The sequence below is a fragment of the Calypte anna genome, chromosome 8 (assembly GCF_003957555.1).
Source record: "Calypte anna isolate BGI_N300 chromosome 8, bCalAnn1_v1.p, whole genome shotgun sequence".
Taxonomy (NCBI): domain Eukaryota; kingdom Metazoa; phylum Chordata; class Aves; order Apodiformes; family Trochilidae; genus Calypte; species Calypte anna.
In genome coordinates, this window is record NC_044254.1 from 14,386,991 (window position 1) to 14,405,420 (window position 18,430).

Consider the following 18,430-nt stretch of genomic DNA (forward strand, 5'->3'; position numbering starts at 1 on the left):
TATGACTGCCATTGAGTATAATAGAAATCAAAAGTGTATATTGAAATAACTTCCTCCTCTCCTAATTCTGTTATTTACATGCTCAGTTGCTTACATTATTGCAGTAGATCACACACACTCTCCCCCTCCACTTAAATGAAAGGCGTATAGCTAGGAAATACTTGTTCTGCTCTTGAAATAATCTTACAGTGTCATGGTTCAGGTTCTTGCTTAGTGTGGAAACTTTCACAGCAAAAGCGAACAGTTCATGGAAAGGAGTTCATATTAGCAACTAACAAGTGCCTCTATCCTACAAAGGTATAGAAAATCATGATCATTTCTAGATTATTGTCAGGCTGACTGATAACATTTTTTAATTAGATGCTTTTCTTGGACCCACAAGGATTCCCACTGCTTCTGTGTTGCTCTGAGCAACCCACATTAAAATATATATAGGAACTGACTCACTGGGGAGAACTGATTATGGGCTACACAGTCTATTATCAATTAGCAGACATATTCTCTGTAGAGAGGCCAGTGACAGAATGAGCATGGAAAAATTATTTTTCTCTCAGCTCAGAAAGCATTTTCTTGGCATGTGCGATATGCCAATGGAGTGTTTGGACAATCAGATAGTGCCCTTACCCATGATTGTACTGTTCAGTGTTCCTTGGTTTCAGTCCAGCCCTCCTCACAAATCTTACATTCAGTTATGCTTTTGCTCTTAGTGCACTTGATGGCTTTCCAACTTACCTGGTGTAGGCACAATCCCCCTGACCCTGTTCTCACCTGGTTGGTACTACAGTTCCACCTGGTTCCTGCCATCCTGCTAGAAGTGATTTGGAAGAGATGGTCATGTTAGAACAAGTGGCAGTAATACAGTGGAAGATTAAAACACTTATTTGGATATTGTAGGCATATGTGTCTCAGAGCTTAATGATCTTACAGGATATTGCTGGAAGCTTAACACTCCCATTTGGGTTTTAGAAGTCAGAAGCAAAGTCTTGGGTTTAAGAATACTTTAGAGAAATATTTGTTTTCAGTATTTTTGCGTCACTGTGCAATTACATTTTTTTTCAGTTACTAAAGGTACAAAAACAAGTACCGAGACACTGCTTAATCAGTGTCTCTTACAGCTGTTGCACTGAACACACTTGGATGTGCCAGAATTTAAATGAGGTCTGGGCAATCCAGAAGCAAACTGCAGCTAACCAAACAGGTCCTCAGGTCTGAAGCCAGAATCTCTGCCTCTTCTGCTTGAGGTGGCATTCTTGGAGAAAGATAAGAGAAGCAAGTTAGGCAAAAGAAGGGAAAATTCTTCATTTTTTGATGTGTTTACTTATTTCTCTGTTACATGCTGCTGATGATGTTTGATATTGTTGCCAAGAATGATTAGCTTTGATATCACAGCTATGTTCTTTATTTCCTACATATAACTAAAAAGACAAAACAAATGAAATAAACAATGAAAAAAACAAAAACAAACCACCCAACTTCAAAGACAGAATACCAGGTAGGAATCGAATGTGTGAATCGACATACTCATGCACTCTGGACAAAGCAGTGTTTATCACACCGTAATACTGACTTTTCTTTAGTGGTGATAGCCAGTATTAGGTTTCAAATTTTTTTTTTGTCATTGATTTTGGCATGCTGGTGTCTCATGTTTGTGATCAGTGAGTAGTCAGATTAACATAATCACCTTGAAAGAGCCTTTTCAATCTGTGCTCTTTAAGAGCTCCACATAGGGAGCCTAACCTGATGATATCTGAGTGGGAAAGGTTGTGGTGTTCCTGCCAGCAAAATATATGCTACATAGAACTATACTGTAGGTTTGCTCCTCCAAGGAATGACCAGGATACAAACAGATTGTTTTCTAAGTTAAGCAAGATTATTTTCAGGCTGGTTTTCCTGAAGTTCCTGGTTTGTAAAAACTCTAAATTATGTCTTTCTCTCAGACAGAAGGTTGCTTGCATAGTTTATAGACTAAATGTAGAACTCTGTCTAATGAATGTTTTGTGATTTATTTTTTTTTATCAGATCCGTCCCTTCCAAAGCCAAATGTGAGACAACCACGTAAGTAACTCTTAAACCCATCTTTCTTAATCTTTAAATGTTTGACAAGAAAATATTAGATCAATGAAGAAAATTATCTTCAGGCTTTGAGACTAAATTTATTCAAAACAGTAAGAGGAATGAGAGATTGTTTCTCTCACTTCAGCCTCTCTGTTACTTTCTCCTTTCTACTAAGTTTTCTCCTAAGAGGAAAAGACACTGACTGGTATCTTGTGGCAAAACCAGTTAGTTTTAGGGGAGTCTTTTCTGTTTGTGTTTAAAATTACCAGATGTGGTCAAAGGGATCAGAAATAGTCTCATAGAGGGAAGAGAAGAAAAACCTAAGCCAGTATCTATCAGGTTTTGCCTATGCAAACCTGGTCACAGGCACCCAAGGCCCTTGCCAACAGGAACTGCTGGAGAAGACATATGTCAAAATATGAATTGCCCTGAGGACTTAAGGAGCTTTTGGGCTGAGAGATGTGCATAGGGACAGCTGTCGGATGCAGGAACATATAGTGAGGGTGTTGGTTGTGTTTAAGTTTAAGAACCTAAATTCCACTGAAGAATACTTCAGTATGCTTATTTTCTGGCCAGCTTAGTCAATAAAATGTTATTCACTGGCCTGAGCCATTTTGTGTACTGGGAGACATTAAAAATACTGAAACTAGAAATCATTTTTGTAAGAAGGTATTTCCTCAAATGATTGCTAAAAGAGTGATTATTCTTTTTTAAGTATTTCAAATCACCAAAAAATAAAATCAGAAAAGCTGGAAGTTTCTCTGTTTAGATGATTAACGTTGGGGGGCAATAAATCCAGGAACCAGATGCTGTTACCCTGAAAATGGTAATGCAAAAGGGCCTCTCCCCTAGAAAGTGATTTGCATGTGTATGTTTCTATTTTTGTGTTCTGGAATTAATTTCAGTTATAGAAAGCATTGCCAAATGTGAAAAACAATTGTTTCTATTTATGTTTTCGCTGACTTTTTGCTGGCATCTCTTCCTTCTTAACAGCAGTTCCGTTCTCCACCTAGATTTTCAGACTGAACTTGCAGGCAATGCAAGGGAAAGTTTGCTTGAATGTTAGGGCATTTAAATAAAAAGTATCTTTTGCCAGAAATCTCTGCCTTTTCAAAACACATTTTTTAAGATACATGGCTATTTAATTGAGAGCAAGTTATTAACAGACAACAGAAAATGCTTAATTTTTGTAACATTTTCCTGATATGGGTGTGCTGAGCTGGGGTTTTTATTTGTCATGTGGAACAGTTGGGTGGACTGAAGCCAGTCTCTGAAAGCATCACTTCTATTTCCTTCATGCAAATTTGCTAGTCTATTCCTTTAAAATGGTGCTTAATTAACTATGAGTATTTAAAAAGCTTTTCTATGAAAGTGTAAGGGTGTATTTTTGTAAAATAGTGTTTGCCTCTGAAAATAAAAAATCCTTGTTGTTGTGTGTTTATTTTGTAGCTGTGTTTTACGGTCTGGACACGCTGACTGTTGTGGGCATTGCTTTTGCAGCATTTGTAATTGGAGCCCTGCTAACAGGAGCACTCTGGTTTATCTACTCTCACACAGGTGAGTATGAGAGCTCTTACAGACCTCAGTGCAGCTCATGCTGCAAGAAATGTGGTTGCAAGATGAAAGGAAAGGGGAGGGGGCCTAGCAATAGCTGCCCTGGACCTTTTTTCTTGCTCTCTATTTTTGCAAGGATGTTTTCCAGCAACTTCTCCCATAAGGCTGTTGGTGTGTATCAGCAGATTGAGACACACCCTTCCCTAAAGGGAGGTGTTACACGTTGTAAACATGATTTACAATTTACTAAAATAATTTTAAACAAAAATCTTGAAAACTCACCTGGGACATGAGTAAAACTGAGTATTGCTGGCTTGTGCATTATCATTAACATCTTTGTATTTCAAATTTAGTTAACATTTCAGTTAATGGATCCCTTTTGGTTCCTATATTTCTTTTTCAAAAATTCTTGTGGTTACTAAATTAGGCTCATGTGACTGGGAATATGATGTGATCAGTACAAGAAGTGGGCCAAATAGGTAATACGTGGATATATTCTGAATGTAATTAGACTTGAAATTTTTTCTTGGGCCTTGGTTACACAGGATTTTTGTCCCAAGTAATTATTCTTCCGTTCTTCAACTTGTGTGTAATCTCACTTAATTGTGTCCAACCAAGTAACCAGGAATATGCTTGAATTGGTGCAGGCTTTATGCATAGATAATTCTGCAGTCTCTCCTCAGAATTTTTTCTATCCTGAAGTAAGTTAGCAGAAATGCTGTGCTCTATTGGAAGAGGAGTGTGTTTTGGGAGTTTTCTGTTGCTTGTACAGAGGTGGTACAGGCTAAGCCTGGACACTTAGAGGGCTTTGATTTGCAGTATCTGACCTTGGCTGTTGCTGGATTATGGTGTGTCTTGGGATCCTTACACCATGCAGGATCTCCAACTACTTCCACTTTTGACCTTGCAAGACCACAACAAGATCTCTGGGAGGCAGGGAGAATGTGAGGCCAGAGACTTCAAACCTGTGCAGCTATGAAGCTCTGGAATACTGTCGCCCACTCAGGGTCTTTATGGCATCTAAAACGTCATGAATGCTATTTAGGAGCAAGAATCCAGCCCTGTGGGTCAGAGCTTCTGTAAATACTATGTCCCAGGAGCTTATGTTAATTTGGAAAAAAGAAGTGGGTATTTTTCCAGTTGGCAATACAGCAGTTTTGTAGAAGCATTTGAATGCTTCTCAATGTATCAGCTGTGTATGAAGCTTGTTTGGAATTGAGGCAAATGTAGAAAATGTAAAGGTTGTGATAATATATATGAACAGTATAATTCTACCTCATATACTACTGAAGCATTGTGGCAGAAAAGTAAATGCAATTTCAATGGGTAAATTTATACATTAAGAAGGTAATTTCCAAATAGGTAGCCTTAATAACAAAAAAGTTAAAACAAACTGATAGCATTGGTCTTGTATTTGTGGAAGTCCAATCTCTGTTCATATATAGAACTATCTATAGACATGTGTTGTGTGTCAGTAGTCAAGGAACACAGAGAAATCAACATGATAAATCCTTCAGCAGCAATAGGACTTGGACCAATCCCATGAAAAGAATTATAGTAACTAAGTCCATCAGTTATAGTGACCACTTAGAAGTAGCGGAGGGACGAGCTGCTCTGATTTAGTATTTGAAAGCTGAAAATAAGAGGAGAAAAAGGCCTGACAAAAAGGGGACATTGTAATTCATCATATCAGAGAATCACAGAAATGATAAAAAATATTTAAGAAGTTATCTGGTTTGGGTTGTGAAAGTGAACCTATATCCCCATGCACATAAACAAAGCACAGCATGCAGCAGAGTGCAGTCAAGGCTCTGGCAGGGACAGCCTCTTAGAGGACAACTGCTGTGGCAGACAAGATAATCCAGCTGCAGTGGAAACATTTTAGAGCTGGCTGTAGGCTTTTATTTCCTATTAAAATAAGAGAGGGGAAAAAAATCTAAATTTCATCTACAGAGTGGCTGTCTTTTGCCATTAAAGAATTGTGCATAGCTGAATTGTGCTCTGAAATCTCATCTGTTGTAAGTAATACTGGCTTCCTAAGACAGGATTTAGACCAAAGGCTGGAAAATATGAGTTCATTCCAGAACTGTGTTTTGCTGATACTCGAAGCATGGATAAAAGCTTCTATGAAGAGAAGAATGGCAAAACTGACATGTGTGAAGTGAGGCATTTTTGTTGCTGTAATGCTATTTATGCAATACAGCAAAAGGCCACCTTTTTGTCAGTAGTAAATTTTGCTGATATAATTGTATCAGTGTGTCTCTACTAACAGACTCGTTCTAGGACTGAGAAAGCTTTACATGAATGAGCTTTTTGTTTGTCATGATAGGCTGTTAACAATTGACAGCAGGAATGAACTACAAAATAAGCAAAATTTCACCTCAAAATGTTGAATGGGGTTTATTGTGTTGGGTTTTTTCATGTAGGACTTTTGCTGATTTCAGTAATGAAAAAATCAGAGTTTTCTGCCAAAGCATCAAGACTGTGCTTTAAAATACTCTATTTAATACTCTAATTTTCTGAAACAGTTCAACATTGAGTACAGATATTCCTAGATACACAGATAGTAGGGGAGGAGAGGAGGGAAGCTAGGATTATGCAATGGAGGAGGAATTTTAGCTGACTCATCTTCAAAAGGACTCTATACTTTTGATCCTTTCCCCATTCAATTAAAGGATGTGAAAAGTGGTTGAAAGCTTTCCACAGCGGTGTTGGTTCTGCTCAGAGAAGACACAAGAAGAAAGGGAGAGTAGCAGAGATTTCCTCAAATTAACCCAATTTACTTGGGAGTCTTAGAAGCAAAAATCTTGTGGTGTCTGTGGATGCAGAAACCCTTCAAAATTTAACCATTTAAGTATCTGCCAACAGAATATCTGCCTTATTAGGAGTAACTGACCACATGTAGGAAGGAACAGGCACAGGTCTGATTAGGTAATGAGGCTGCTAAGCCAAGTAAATGAAATGCTGTGTTGCAGAGTTGCTTCATTCTCTCAGACATTGTACTTTCTTTCTCCAGGAAGCGTAACAAGAGGATAAAATGTTCCAAAATCTGAGAAGTTAAAAGCGTCCCTCCTCCCCCCACTTCTCCCTTTTTTATGGGATCTGATTTTAAATAAACTGACATAGCAACCAATTATATTTGGCAAATGGAGATAGAAAAGCAAACATTCAGACTTCCTGGACAGGGAGTACAACTGGCAGCTTTCCTAAGTGTGAATAACAAAGTGCATGCTGTCGCATTCAGATGGGTAAGAGCTTGTTTACTGTCAATAGATGAGACATGTCCATTTTGAGCAGTTCTGGTTCAGTATCGTGAGATACACGAAGCTGTTTACATGAAAAGGGCGGATAGAGAATTTCTCTTCAGCAATAACTTATATTTCTCTATGGTCTTTTAATGAATATTTGTTTAAAATACTTTGCTACAGATTAGCTCAGTTTTGAAGAAATAAAACGTAGGAAAAACCAGCCAGTCCAAATGTAGCTCCTAGCTCGCATTCAAAATGTCACTGTGATTTGGATTTTTTATTCAGGACACTGAGAATTTGTGGTTGTTCCACAAGAGATTGTGATAAATGCTTGAGGTGCTGCAGAGCTAATCGAGTTACAGGAGAGGGAAAGGGGCTCCCAGCTCAAACTGAAGGGAAGGTGCCTCTTAAGTCGCTTTCCAGAGGAGCTGGGAGCATTAGAGCCAAGCTGCTGGGCTCGCACGGGGACTCCGGCTTTGCATTTGTCACTTTGCCATAAAATAAAAACATATGTTTAGCTTATAAGTGAATTTATGGCTAAATGCATACAGATTGTATTGACATGCCGAGGCTGACGCAGAGCTGTGTGCAGTCATGTGGTTGGTAGGATGGGTGACAGGGAAGCTGCAAGCAGAGCCAGCGGGGGCCCTGCCGGGGGAGCCGTGTGGCCGCCGCTCCTCAGCCCACTGCTTGGGTCGGGGTTCACCAGCTTGCTGGTTTCTGGTGTTTGTGGTCACTTGTTTTGTTTTAGAGAAAGTGAGTTTGCTTATCTCTGCCTTTATAAGCATATCCTGTGGTACAAAAGGAAGACTTGTACACAAACAAGTCAGGAGGGGAAGACCTCCAAACAAGGCTTTTTAAAGCTTTTACAGCACGGTAACAGACACTGATTTTGTACAGTCGATTCTGTTGAGTTGCAAAGCTGTTTCCAGTTCAAGTTAGAGCTGAAACTTGGTTTCTTTGGAGATGACTGGGGGTTAGATTCTGACCTGCTGCATGTGAGCAGAAATCTGCTGCTTATGGACCAGTGAGATTGTTATTACTTCCACTGGAGAAAAAGAAATAAAAATCTCCTCACAATAGTAAATGCTGGACTGAGTGCTGAATTCACCAGTGAGATCCTAACCCTCTTTTTAAACATTTTGTTGGCCTCCTGGGCAATGTGGTTTAGTTTGTTGTTTTTCTGTCCTCTCCCGTCCCTTCTTTCTTCCCCATTCCTGAACCAGCGGGGTGTAAGGCAAGAGCTGTGCTTTGCAGGGCCTTACTTGCACTTACAGCTGTGGCTGCAGCCTGAGCTAGCAGCAAACCCACTGGTTTCCATGACAAAGAGCACTTGCAACCTCTACTGTGAAAAAATCCTTCTTTGTAGCAGACCTCTGAATACTGAGCAGCCTGCAGAAGGACATGTTCTGGCCACAGAAGCGTTAAATGCACACTTCCTCTGCGGCTGCATTCCGAGGAGCTGGGGGCTCTGGCAGCTGGGCAGCAGAACACAGGGCATGCGGATGTGCCAGCACAGCTCCCGCGGGAGGAAGCTGGATCATCCCGGCTCTGTAACCCTCTGTATGCAGGCTGTGCCTCCAGCCTTCAACCTGTCACTGAAGCAGTCACTGGGGAGTGGGAGCTCTACCAAATCCTGAGCAGGGGAGAAAAATTTGACTCTGCAGGCGTAGCCCATGGCATCAGGTTTCAAATAACCTGGGGCAATAGGAAGCAGGAGATCTGTGTTAGTGTGAACTCACAAGGCAGAAGATGTACCAACCTTTTCCCAGTTGTTCCTGTCGGTGAGCTGGCAAAACATTTGCATCTTGCTCGTTTGCTGGGAAAGGTGCTGGTGCTGACTGCACCCCTATTGGTCTGCAGCCCCAGCAGCAGCAGCAGCCTGGCCATGTGGCCATGCTGAGGCTTCTGTGCATGTTAAAGTTAGTCTCAACGTCTTTTTTGAAGATACTATTTTGTAGTATTATCAAGATTGCATATTTGGGTACTGTAACTTAAACAAATGCCACAGTTTGTTTTCTACATGGCCTCATGATGATCTTGTGGGTATTCATGTAATGGTGAGGTTTTTACTTCCATGATTGTTGAGAGATGAATTTCTTCCATCAGATCCCAGCCACGGGTGCAGAAAGAGTGTGAGGAAAGCAAACAAAAATCTAGGTTTTGTCAGGACCCATACATTTGCCTTTAACTCCTAGTGCTTGATTTGGCAATCCAAATGACAGAGCTTTTAATTTATCATCAGTAACAATTAACAAGAAATTATGAGGCTTGTTCTCACTACAAGCTGCAAGTGCTATGCATTCTGTGGCAGCTATAGGGGAACTTCCTGCATGTTATACATGGAGTAAATCAAAGCAATTTTGCAGAGTAGCCTGTTGTTTTCCTGCATGAAGAAAACTGGCCATGTCTCAGGATATGTGGTATCCTGCTGACTGGAGAACGTTGTCTTCATCTCCAGTTTTAGTAAATATGCTGCTCCATAAACTGGCACTAAAATAAAGCCTACATTCATTGGCCTTTTTCCATGGAACAGTCAAAGCTATAAAGCAGTTTCAGTCATGTAATGGGACCCATTTGAGTGACAGCTGACAAAAGAAGATGGACAGTCTGTATCTTGCTCAACTAGCTTTTAAAGTTTAGCTATCAACTGCCTTTAAAATGCTTAAGGAACCAGCAGCAGCATTTTCCCCATGCACTTAGCAATGCTGAGGTGCCAAAATCTAGTAACCATGTAAAGTCTGTCACCCAAGATGTTCATTGCATGGAAATACAGAAGGGCAAGACTGGACTGGAGTGGATTGTTGTTTTCATGACATCTAACATCCCTCTTTTCCCACCCCCTCCTTTTTCTCTCCCCTTACCCCCAGGGGAAGCAGCAGGAAGGCAGCAGGTCCCTACATCCCCGCCAGCCTCCGAGAACAGCAGCGCAGCACACAGCATCGGCAGCACACAGAGCACCCCGTGCTCCAGCAGCAGTGCAACTTAGCTCCAGGGGAACCACTGAGGAGCAACAGAAGAGTGTAGAGGTTCCAAGGACTGTGTGTTGACATCAGCATTTTAAAGTTAAAAGGATTGGTTTGGTTGCTTTTGAGAAAAACGAGAGATTTTTCTAGAGTGAGGAGAGAGACAGGAAAAAAAAAAAAAAAAAAAAGACTGATTTTCTTTTGGGAAAGCCACTGTGTGTGTGTGAGTGTGCAGCCTGTTGGATCTTCTATAGCAAGTTATGCTACATGTGACAAAGCTACTAATTTTACAGTACTGCAACCTGTTGTAGGGGTCCATGGGCCCTCAATGTGAAATCTATGCCAGTTTGGAAAAATGCTGCTTTGTCTATATGACTTTTTTCTTTTCCTAAACCTTCTCATTCACACAAGGTATTCATTAAGGGAATTCAACAAGATAAGCAGAACAAAGACTGTCTGGGGTCAAAGGATTTCTACTTGTTTAAGCAAGAGAGCCTCAAGGTCAGATATCTCTGGTTAATAACATTTTATTTCTACAGTTGTGTTTAGCCACTTTTGAGTAATCTTTGTTTTGTTAAGCTTATAGCTATAGCATCTCATTTGCTTTCCTGTTGTGTTTTCAGCTTCAGGTTCCAGGTATTTTTGGTTTAATATGCATTGATTTGCTAATTGGAGAAGAGCACACTCTTAACATTCCCTTTCTTGTTCTCTGGGCCAAAGCTTTTTAGTAAGAGATTTTTTTTTTAATCTACTATACCAAATACAGACACACACAAACATTAAAACAAATAATGTTCTTGTGCACTAACATAGATTTGTGTGTACCTTTAATGGCAAGGTCTTTATGCAAATAGGTGTATACCTTAGTATACAGAGCCTAACTTATCACTTTAACAGTTGGGAAATCAGCTCAGTCTTCCTTCCATATATAAAATATATAGTGCATACATTTATATAAAACAGGAATATAATACTGTTTCTTCCATTTATACTAGGTAGATAGAGGAGATAAAAAAGGTGATTTAGTTCTAATCCTTTAGATATCCCAAATTCCCTTTGAATCAAGAGATGGTTTTGAGGGCTCAAAGAATGCACAGTAGAGCCTATGATGCAGAATACTGCCTATTGAAGTTAATCTCTTAAGATAGTTGTGCAGTTGCATTTGTCAAACCGTTTTACAAACACTGCTTGGATAGTCCCAAAGTAGTGTCAGAATATGGGAATGGCAGAAAGGTACTGATTGTCGGAGTATTTTTTAAGTGCCATTGCTGTATCTTGACCAAATCAATGCCAAATGAAAAGTAACACTTTTAATGTATAACTGACTGTTATGGTGCCACTTTGTAATGTGTTCTACTGATCCTTCTCCTTTGAGGAAAAATGAGCACTGTTTTGGGTTTTTTTGTCTTAAAACGAGAAGAGGAGCTTTCATTAATTTTAGTGGAGGTTACCTGTGTTCTGCAAGAGGAGAAGGGAATTCATTACACTAGAGTGATAGTCCCCTCTGAAGTCTGAGCTGCAGATTTCTTTTGCTGATCCTACACTTGTGCCTTGCTGATGCCAGGATGGTCAAAGTGCAAGATATGCAATAGATATAATTGCCCAGGATGGGGTGGAATATTACTCACTTTAAATCAAACCTGTTACTAATCCTGCAGACATTTATGCATATGAATAACTACACACCTCATCCTTTCTAGTACAAACACATGCTTAACTCTACACATCTTATGGCTGCTTTCTGAGCCCATGGAGATGATCAGTGTATGGAGTCAGACATACAAAGTGTTATTTGTTACCAGATCAACGAGTAGTCTTGGTGACATCAACAGGATTGTCACATAAGTGTAGTTATCCCCATGTGTAAGGGTGTGCAGGATTGGCTGTTCTGAGGTGTCGGGGGGATGAATGTGCTACCTGTGTGGTTGAAAAGAAAGCGCTTTGCCTAACCTTCAGCAGAATGTATTGTATAAACATATTCTATGTGTAAAGTCTTTAAAGATGTCTTCAAAGAAGACTATAGAGTCTTTAAGTTCAATCATAGCTATATTTTACTACATTAAATTCTGTATAAAGATATATTTAAATGTTTTAGATAAATGTAAGTTACTCTATATGAAATTTTTAATTTCATTTACTGTGAAATTTACATATTCTGTAAATTTTTTTCTGTTTTAACCCTTTCCTTCCTCAGATGTTTTATTAGATAGTTTCTCATAGGAAGTACTAGATTTGGTTGTTGGGATGAATAGGTTGAGAAATTTTATGTAAAATAGGTGATTGTATGTTTTTGAGGGAAACATGCTGCATTATCAATATTTTTATCAAAAATTTACTCTAATTTTAAAATAATTTAGATTTCTTTTTACCGCTGGATAAACCAAAAATATATAAAGATCAAAGATTCCATTTCTTGAGTTGTATTTGAAATACAGTTTAAATTAATGAACTTTTGATGTACTCAGCTACTTAATTCAGCAATTGTAATCAATCTGAATTAGTTGTTTATTGGAGGATACCAAAACCACATGTGATTACTTAGCAGATGGAACAGCCATTTCTGCTTTGGTAAAGAGAAAGAGAACTGAACCCAGACATTCCCAGTTAATAGCTTTAATGCAAAATTGTACAGTACTTTCCAGCAGGTGTTAAGCTGCCTGCAGTTCAGAGTGCTGATGCACCTGGAAGGTCTACTTTTATAGCAGCCATTTGTCTCCACTGCAGGTTTCTGTGTGGTGTGTCAAGCTCCTGAGTATGTAACCCCAAAGCCACTGGTTCCCATCTCTGTCAAACCTTGGTCTCACAGAGCTGGACCTCTCGTGGGAGGCACTTGTGGGGTGTGGAAGGCCAGGGAGACACTCCTGTCCCAGCCAAGGGTTTAAAGCAGGGCTTTGGAGGGATGGGCTTGGGGGTAAATGTCAGGGTGGTGGAATTGACTGCAAAGGAACTTCTTATGTAAGAATGGGAGGACTGGGCTTAAAAGGGACACTTCCTGCCTGCAAAAGCTGTTAGTAATGTACTTAAATCCAAAGTAGGCTGCTTATTGTGTCATGTATCATCTAACCGCTCACTCTAACCCTTTACAGTACGTGGTTTGGGACATTACTATATCCATGTCTGAAGAAGTCAGATCTTTGTTATGCTATTTTTGGTAGCATTTTCCACATGGAAATGGGTTTTGCAAAATATCTGTAGATGTTGATGATTGTAACCTTCCCCTACCCTTTTCTAACAATTTCTGCCCTGTATGTACCATTCTTTGTTACGTATATCTACCTCATACTTCACAAGGAGACTGTACTGTTGGTTGTGCTGACAGCCCTTCATGTGAGGTGACTGTTCTGCTCTGTTGATGTTTGTCATTTCTGGGGTGTTCACAAGAGTTATCACATCTTTGCTGCCATGTTCCTACCAGTTCCAAACATAATATTCTCACCATCAAATAAATACATTTCTTTAAGATACAAATGCCAGATTTTTTAAATCAAAGAATGGGAGAAATTTAGTTGCTAATACCTGTGGCCAGTCTGAACACCCCATTTGTATTTCATATTATGTTCAGTATTTCAGAGACTTGTGGAAACACTTAGTTGTACAGTTTTGATAACCACAGTGTCATTCATGTCACCTTAGTCTCTTGTGCATAATAAAATATATATCAATTTATTAATAACTGATGCAGTGAATCATTTATTTGACATTGTACAGAGTCTGCAGCAGTAGATCAAGTTTTGTATCACTGCCATGTGAGTCCTCGTGTGCCATAAACTTCAGTGGGAGTTGTGTGTGTCAAGGCAGGATTTAATTCTGTATAATCACCTCAGGTTTTTCCTTTCTGTGTGCTTTTGTCCATTGGCATTGGTTGGCTTCTCTGTATTGTGGTTTCTTGCAGAAACCAGTAGGTTATTTAGTTAAGTGCTTGTTTTCTTCACTCTAATTAGAAGTCCAGAACTCTCATCCTGCAGGTGATTATTATTGCATGTCAAGACACATCCTCAGTCCCATCCTGCACAAAGCTTGGCTTGGGCGCAGTCAGGCTTAGGTCTGTAGTTAGTGCCCTAACTGATGCAGCAGAGCTCCCCTGGGCTTCTGGATCCTTGATGTCAAAAATTACTGAGCACATGAGCAAAGCTGAGATGCTGAAATGACTGAAGCATTTTCCTTGAAAATGCTTGACTGTGTATCAGCAGGGCAAGGATTTGGGTGTTTGCTATCCTGCTTATTGCTTTGTTTTCTGTATTTCATGTGCAAAATACTCTTTATAGGCAGCCTGGGGGAGCCAGCCTCATTGGTGTTGCTGTGGGTTATCCAAGGGTTGTGGTTATTAACTCATGAAATAATTCCCTAAGAAAGGAAACCAAAATGCTGAATGATCACTTTTAAAAATCAAGATTATTTCAGTACAGAAAAGGTACTAATTGGAAGCAGTCATAAGCTTACTTGTTGACTAAGAGATGCAGCTCACAGGGGTGCAATAGATTTACTGCTTCACAACAACTGTATTTCAGGTTTTTTTCCTCTAGAAATGAGCTCTGTAGAGCTGATTCTAAGTGTCAAGGTACAGGAACTGTTCTTCATCTTCATCTTTATGATTTGCATTTTGACTGAAACATGCTGTTAAAGAATGATCGGTCTCTCATATGAGGAATTAACTTTAAAATGCAATTATTAACCAACAAATTGTGATACACTTGCACAAGTATTTTTTAGACAGTAAGAAGTAAGAGTGTTACCATATTACATAGTAAGCCTTGGTGTTGTGCATGTTTGTTTCTGTGAAGCATATTAAGTGAAGTAAGCATTCTAAAGAGTTAAAAAAAAATACCAAGTGGCAGTTTGGGGAAAAACACAGTCCAGAGCTCTGCCATTTTAAAGAGAATTAAATTTATCAGTTTCCTCCAAGACAATATAGAAGAAAAAAGAGCCAATATTTCGATGCATTTTCATAGCTGTCACTTTGCAATTTAAAGTGGATATTTATGAGGCTGGACGTCTGTTTTCAGCTTGGTTTTTATATTATATTCCCAGATCTCCAGCCCTAGAGTTGGCCTTGCAAACCTGGGTGCATTTACACTGTTCAAATTCTTTGCGTAAGAAAGATCGAGTTACATCAGTTCACCTACCCTAAGAAGGCTGTGGCTTAAATTATATTTTTATAGAGTCACATTTGCCAGAGGCATTCAGGGACTCAGCAAAGCACCCAGAAGATGATGTGCACGAAGGTGGCTCCAGGCCTGCTGTGCAGCCAGTCTCGCCAGCCTGGCACTTGCTGTGCTGTGCAGCTTCTGTGTTTAGGAAAAGTATAAAGAGCTGGTTTACAGATAGCTGAAGAAGAAAAACAGCACAAATGTTGTTGCTCTTGCACTTTCTTAGAATGACAAATTTTTTTCCATCCAACTATTTTGGCACGTCTGTCTGAAGAATTGGATAAAAAAATACTTGGGTGGAATCTCTCTCATTCTGCTCTTACTGCTGCTAGTGAGCTGCCAGCACTAGTAAAGAACATATTGTACAGACAAAAAATTTTATCAGTTTTTAAAAATCAGAATATTAAGTGTTAAGCAGAGATAGCTGATAGTATTTAAAAACATTTCAAGTGGCTCAGCAAACTTGATGGTTTGCTATGTAAAAATTTTATAGTGTGCTTGCTAAAACCAAAGTGCAATCCCTTTGAGTGACTATGGTGTTCTCAGTTCTCTAAGTGTTTCACTTGCAGATTTACTTCATAAATGGAGTGACAGGATCAAAAAGCTCTCAATCTGCCCTTCAGTACCAGCAGGCATATACCACTGTGGACATAAGAGCCTGGGATGTAGGGAAGGTCTTTGCTCTATGCAGTATTTTTATTAGTCTGTGATCCTAAAAGTGATCAGCACCATTAACTGTTAAGAATGGAAAATAAAATAAAATAAACAGGAAAGGTTCAGAGGCTCATACAGGGCATTTGAAGCAAGAACATTTAGGTTTCCACAAAAATTCAGAGTGCCAAAACCTGTCACAGAAAATTTAAATCACTGAAAGGAAGCTATAAAATAACATGAAGGAAGCAGTTAGAAAGTGTCTGGAAGGAGGAGGCTGAAGACATGCCACACTTTGGCCTGGAAAAAGCTGGAGCTCTCAGGCATCTCAGGTCATGGGCATCACCAGCCCCCAGTGCATCAAGAGCCCTCAGGGTGGGACATGACCTGTCAGCACCAAGCGCCTACATCCGAAAACCAGGTGGGATTATCATGGACAGGACCTGCCACAGTAACTTTGGAATATGTCTGTCCTTGTGATACGCCCTTTATTAACAGACTTCTCCAGACAAATAAGGATTTTGTATAAGCTAAGCAGCTCTGTCTGGCTTTTGCTTCAGGCAGAAGGGCTGTGAAATTAAAAAAGGCTCCAGTGAGGAGTCACCAAGCTGAGTAAGAGACCGCAGTGCTGTGCCTGGCTCAGATGGCACACGGTTGTGTTGAGAGCAGGAGGAGGAAAGGTAAAGCACCAGACCTGCCTTCTGGGGAACTCATCTGTTGCTGCAAAACTGCTCAGGAGTTTGAAATAAAAGCCATGGCTGTGGATGAGAGCAATCTTCTGCCTCTCCCTGCCCAGCTCCCGCAGGAGCAGGGGGCAGTCGGGTGGAGGGGCAGGACTGGCATGGTCACCATGGTCAGGGTGAGACCCGGGGCTCCTCAGGAGGGCTCAAAATGGCAGCGTGGGCCACAAGCACCAGCCTGGAGGGTTTGTAGTGGAACTCGGACAGAGTGACAGGAGGCAGCAGCCAGCAGGGGAGTGCCAGGAGGGCAGTGGGAGGGGTACAGCCGTACTCTGCAATGGCTCCGGGGGAAGGAGTGTCTGGGAGCCGATCTGAGAGGTCAGCCATGTGTGTCTGTGTATGCCGATGGGGAAGGTGTGAGGTGAAAGGTGGAGCTGTGATGAGTGGTTTTAGACAAAATTAAGTATTGTTGCTGAGAGAGGCAGGTGGGTGTTGATGGGCTGGCGAAGTGTCTCTCATTTTCAGCCTGATAGTTAAATTGCCTTCTAACTGAGCCACCATGTGGGGACGACGAGGGCCCCTGTATGGCTCTGTACAGGGTCTCTGTGTGCAGGTGGCACCTGTGCAGTCTGAGGTTCCAGTCACGAAGCCAGCCTGTCCTCACTCTTCTGTTTTAAGTGGAAGAAGACCCAAAGGGGGGGCTTTGTGTCCTCTGTGTCTTTATCCATTCTTTTGACAAAGTTTCAAACCCTCTCTCAGAGCCACAGACCTTGCTTGGCAGGCAGCCCTGGTGCACAGGGTAGCATGGAAGGAGCAGGCTACTGCCAAGTGCCAGACAATGAAGTGTGCTGAAGATGTGGGATATGGTCAGCAGAGAGAGACCAGAGCAGGTACAGGATGACAGACACTTACATAAAGAAGAGGGTGAGTCTGTGTTTTTATTTAACACAGACTGAAGCTGGCGGTGCCCTCAGTCTGATGATGTGGGGATGCAATGTGGGTAATTAAGGATGGATAAAGGATGAGGTTAGTGTCAAGATGGTTGACAGAGAAAGTTGTATCAATGCTGTGATTACAGATATTTTTGGATGAAAAGCAGAGAGTTCTAATTTTGTCCAGGGAGGGTTAAGGGATTATTACAATGAAAGCCTGTACCTCGCTGACATGCTTTGTACCATTACAAAGCCAGAGCAAGTACATCTGTGTTTTTACTGGCAGTGTTTAGTTAACTTTTCTGTGACTTCCCTCAAACATGGGTCCCTAAACTAAGTCATGTTTTACTAGATGTTAGACAACAAGGGTCAGGCATAAACTGAGAGGCTTTTGCTGGGCCAACATGATCTGCTCTACTGACAAGGAAGCTTTTTCCTGCTTAGGTTGTATCCATCATCTGCATCATGAGATAACCTACAAAGGAGGCCATAGCTATATTGAGAACTTAAGAAATCTGGCTCTGGCAAGGCTTTGTGCACACCTATTTTATTTTCTGTTTTAATGGTAAGAGTAAGGTTATGCCAAGTTAATTACAGATGATTTCTCCATTGCTTGCTTTTGTAAATTTTCATTTATGGCATTGCTTTCATACAAAGGTAAAAGCCAAAAAGCTTAAATAAAAAAATTTATCATTCATCTGTATATACAAAAGCTATATATAGAAATATGTATCTATATATTTTTTAAGATCTATATTGAAAATCAGACCTCATACTTCTACAGTGCATACTTGTCAGGATCTGGTTAAACAAATGTGAACCAAGAACAAATTTTCTATTCTCTCTTTTAGAAGCTGTAAGATATATTAATTACTGTGCTTATTTGAGTAATGGCATATAGTATGGTTGCGTGGACCCTAGCTTCATTTTTATTGTTTTCCTTCACTTTTACTGAGCAAAGATAAAACTGTAATACCAATAAGCTATGGAATAATGTGTTTATGCTTTTAAATATAAATGCACATGTATATACAAACACACATCATTCCATCTAGTAATGGAAGAGCTCCAAAAGGGAAAGTGCCAATATGTGTTAGAGGACAAATGCACGTGGACATGAGTAGTGCAGAAAGCATCCAGAGCATGCACACCAGTGCTTCTGTGAACAAGCATTTTACATCTGGAAGATGTGACTCA

General features: G+C 40.3%; 1 protein-coding gene across 1 annotated transcript in view; it reads left to right on the forward strand.

Moving 5' to 3' along the window:
- The window catches only part of TGFBR3 (transforming growth factor beta receptor 3), a 112,949-nt gene extending 99,453 nt beyond the window's left edge, over positions 1-13,496 (forward strand). Inside the window, exons 15-17 of the mRNA XM_030455118.1 lie at positions 2,020-2,055; positions 3,505-3,612; positions 9,728-13,496. Coding sequence (XP_030310978.1) covers positions 2,020-2,055; positions 3,505-3,612; positions 9,728-9,846 — 263 coding nt within the window. The 3' untranslated portion in view covers positions 9,847-13,496. The remainder of the gene's footprint in view (positions 1-2,019; positions 2,056-3,504; positions 3,613-9,727) is intronic.
- Positions 13,497-18,430: the final 4,934 nt, after the last annotated feature.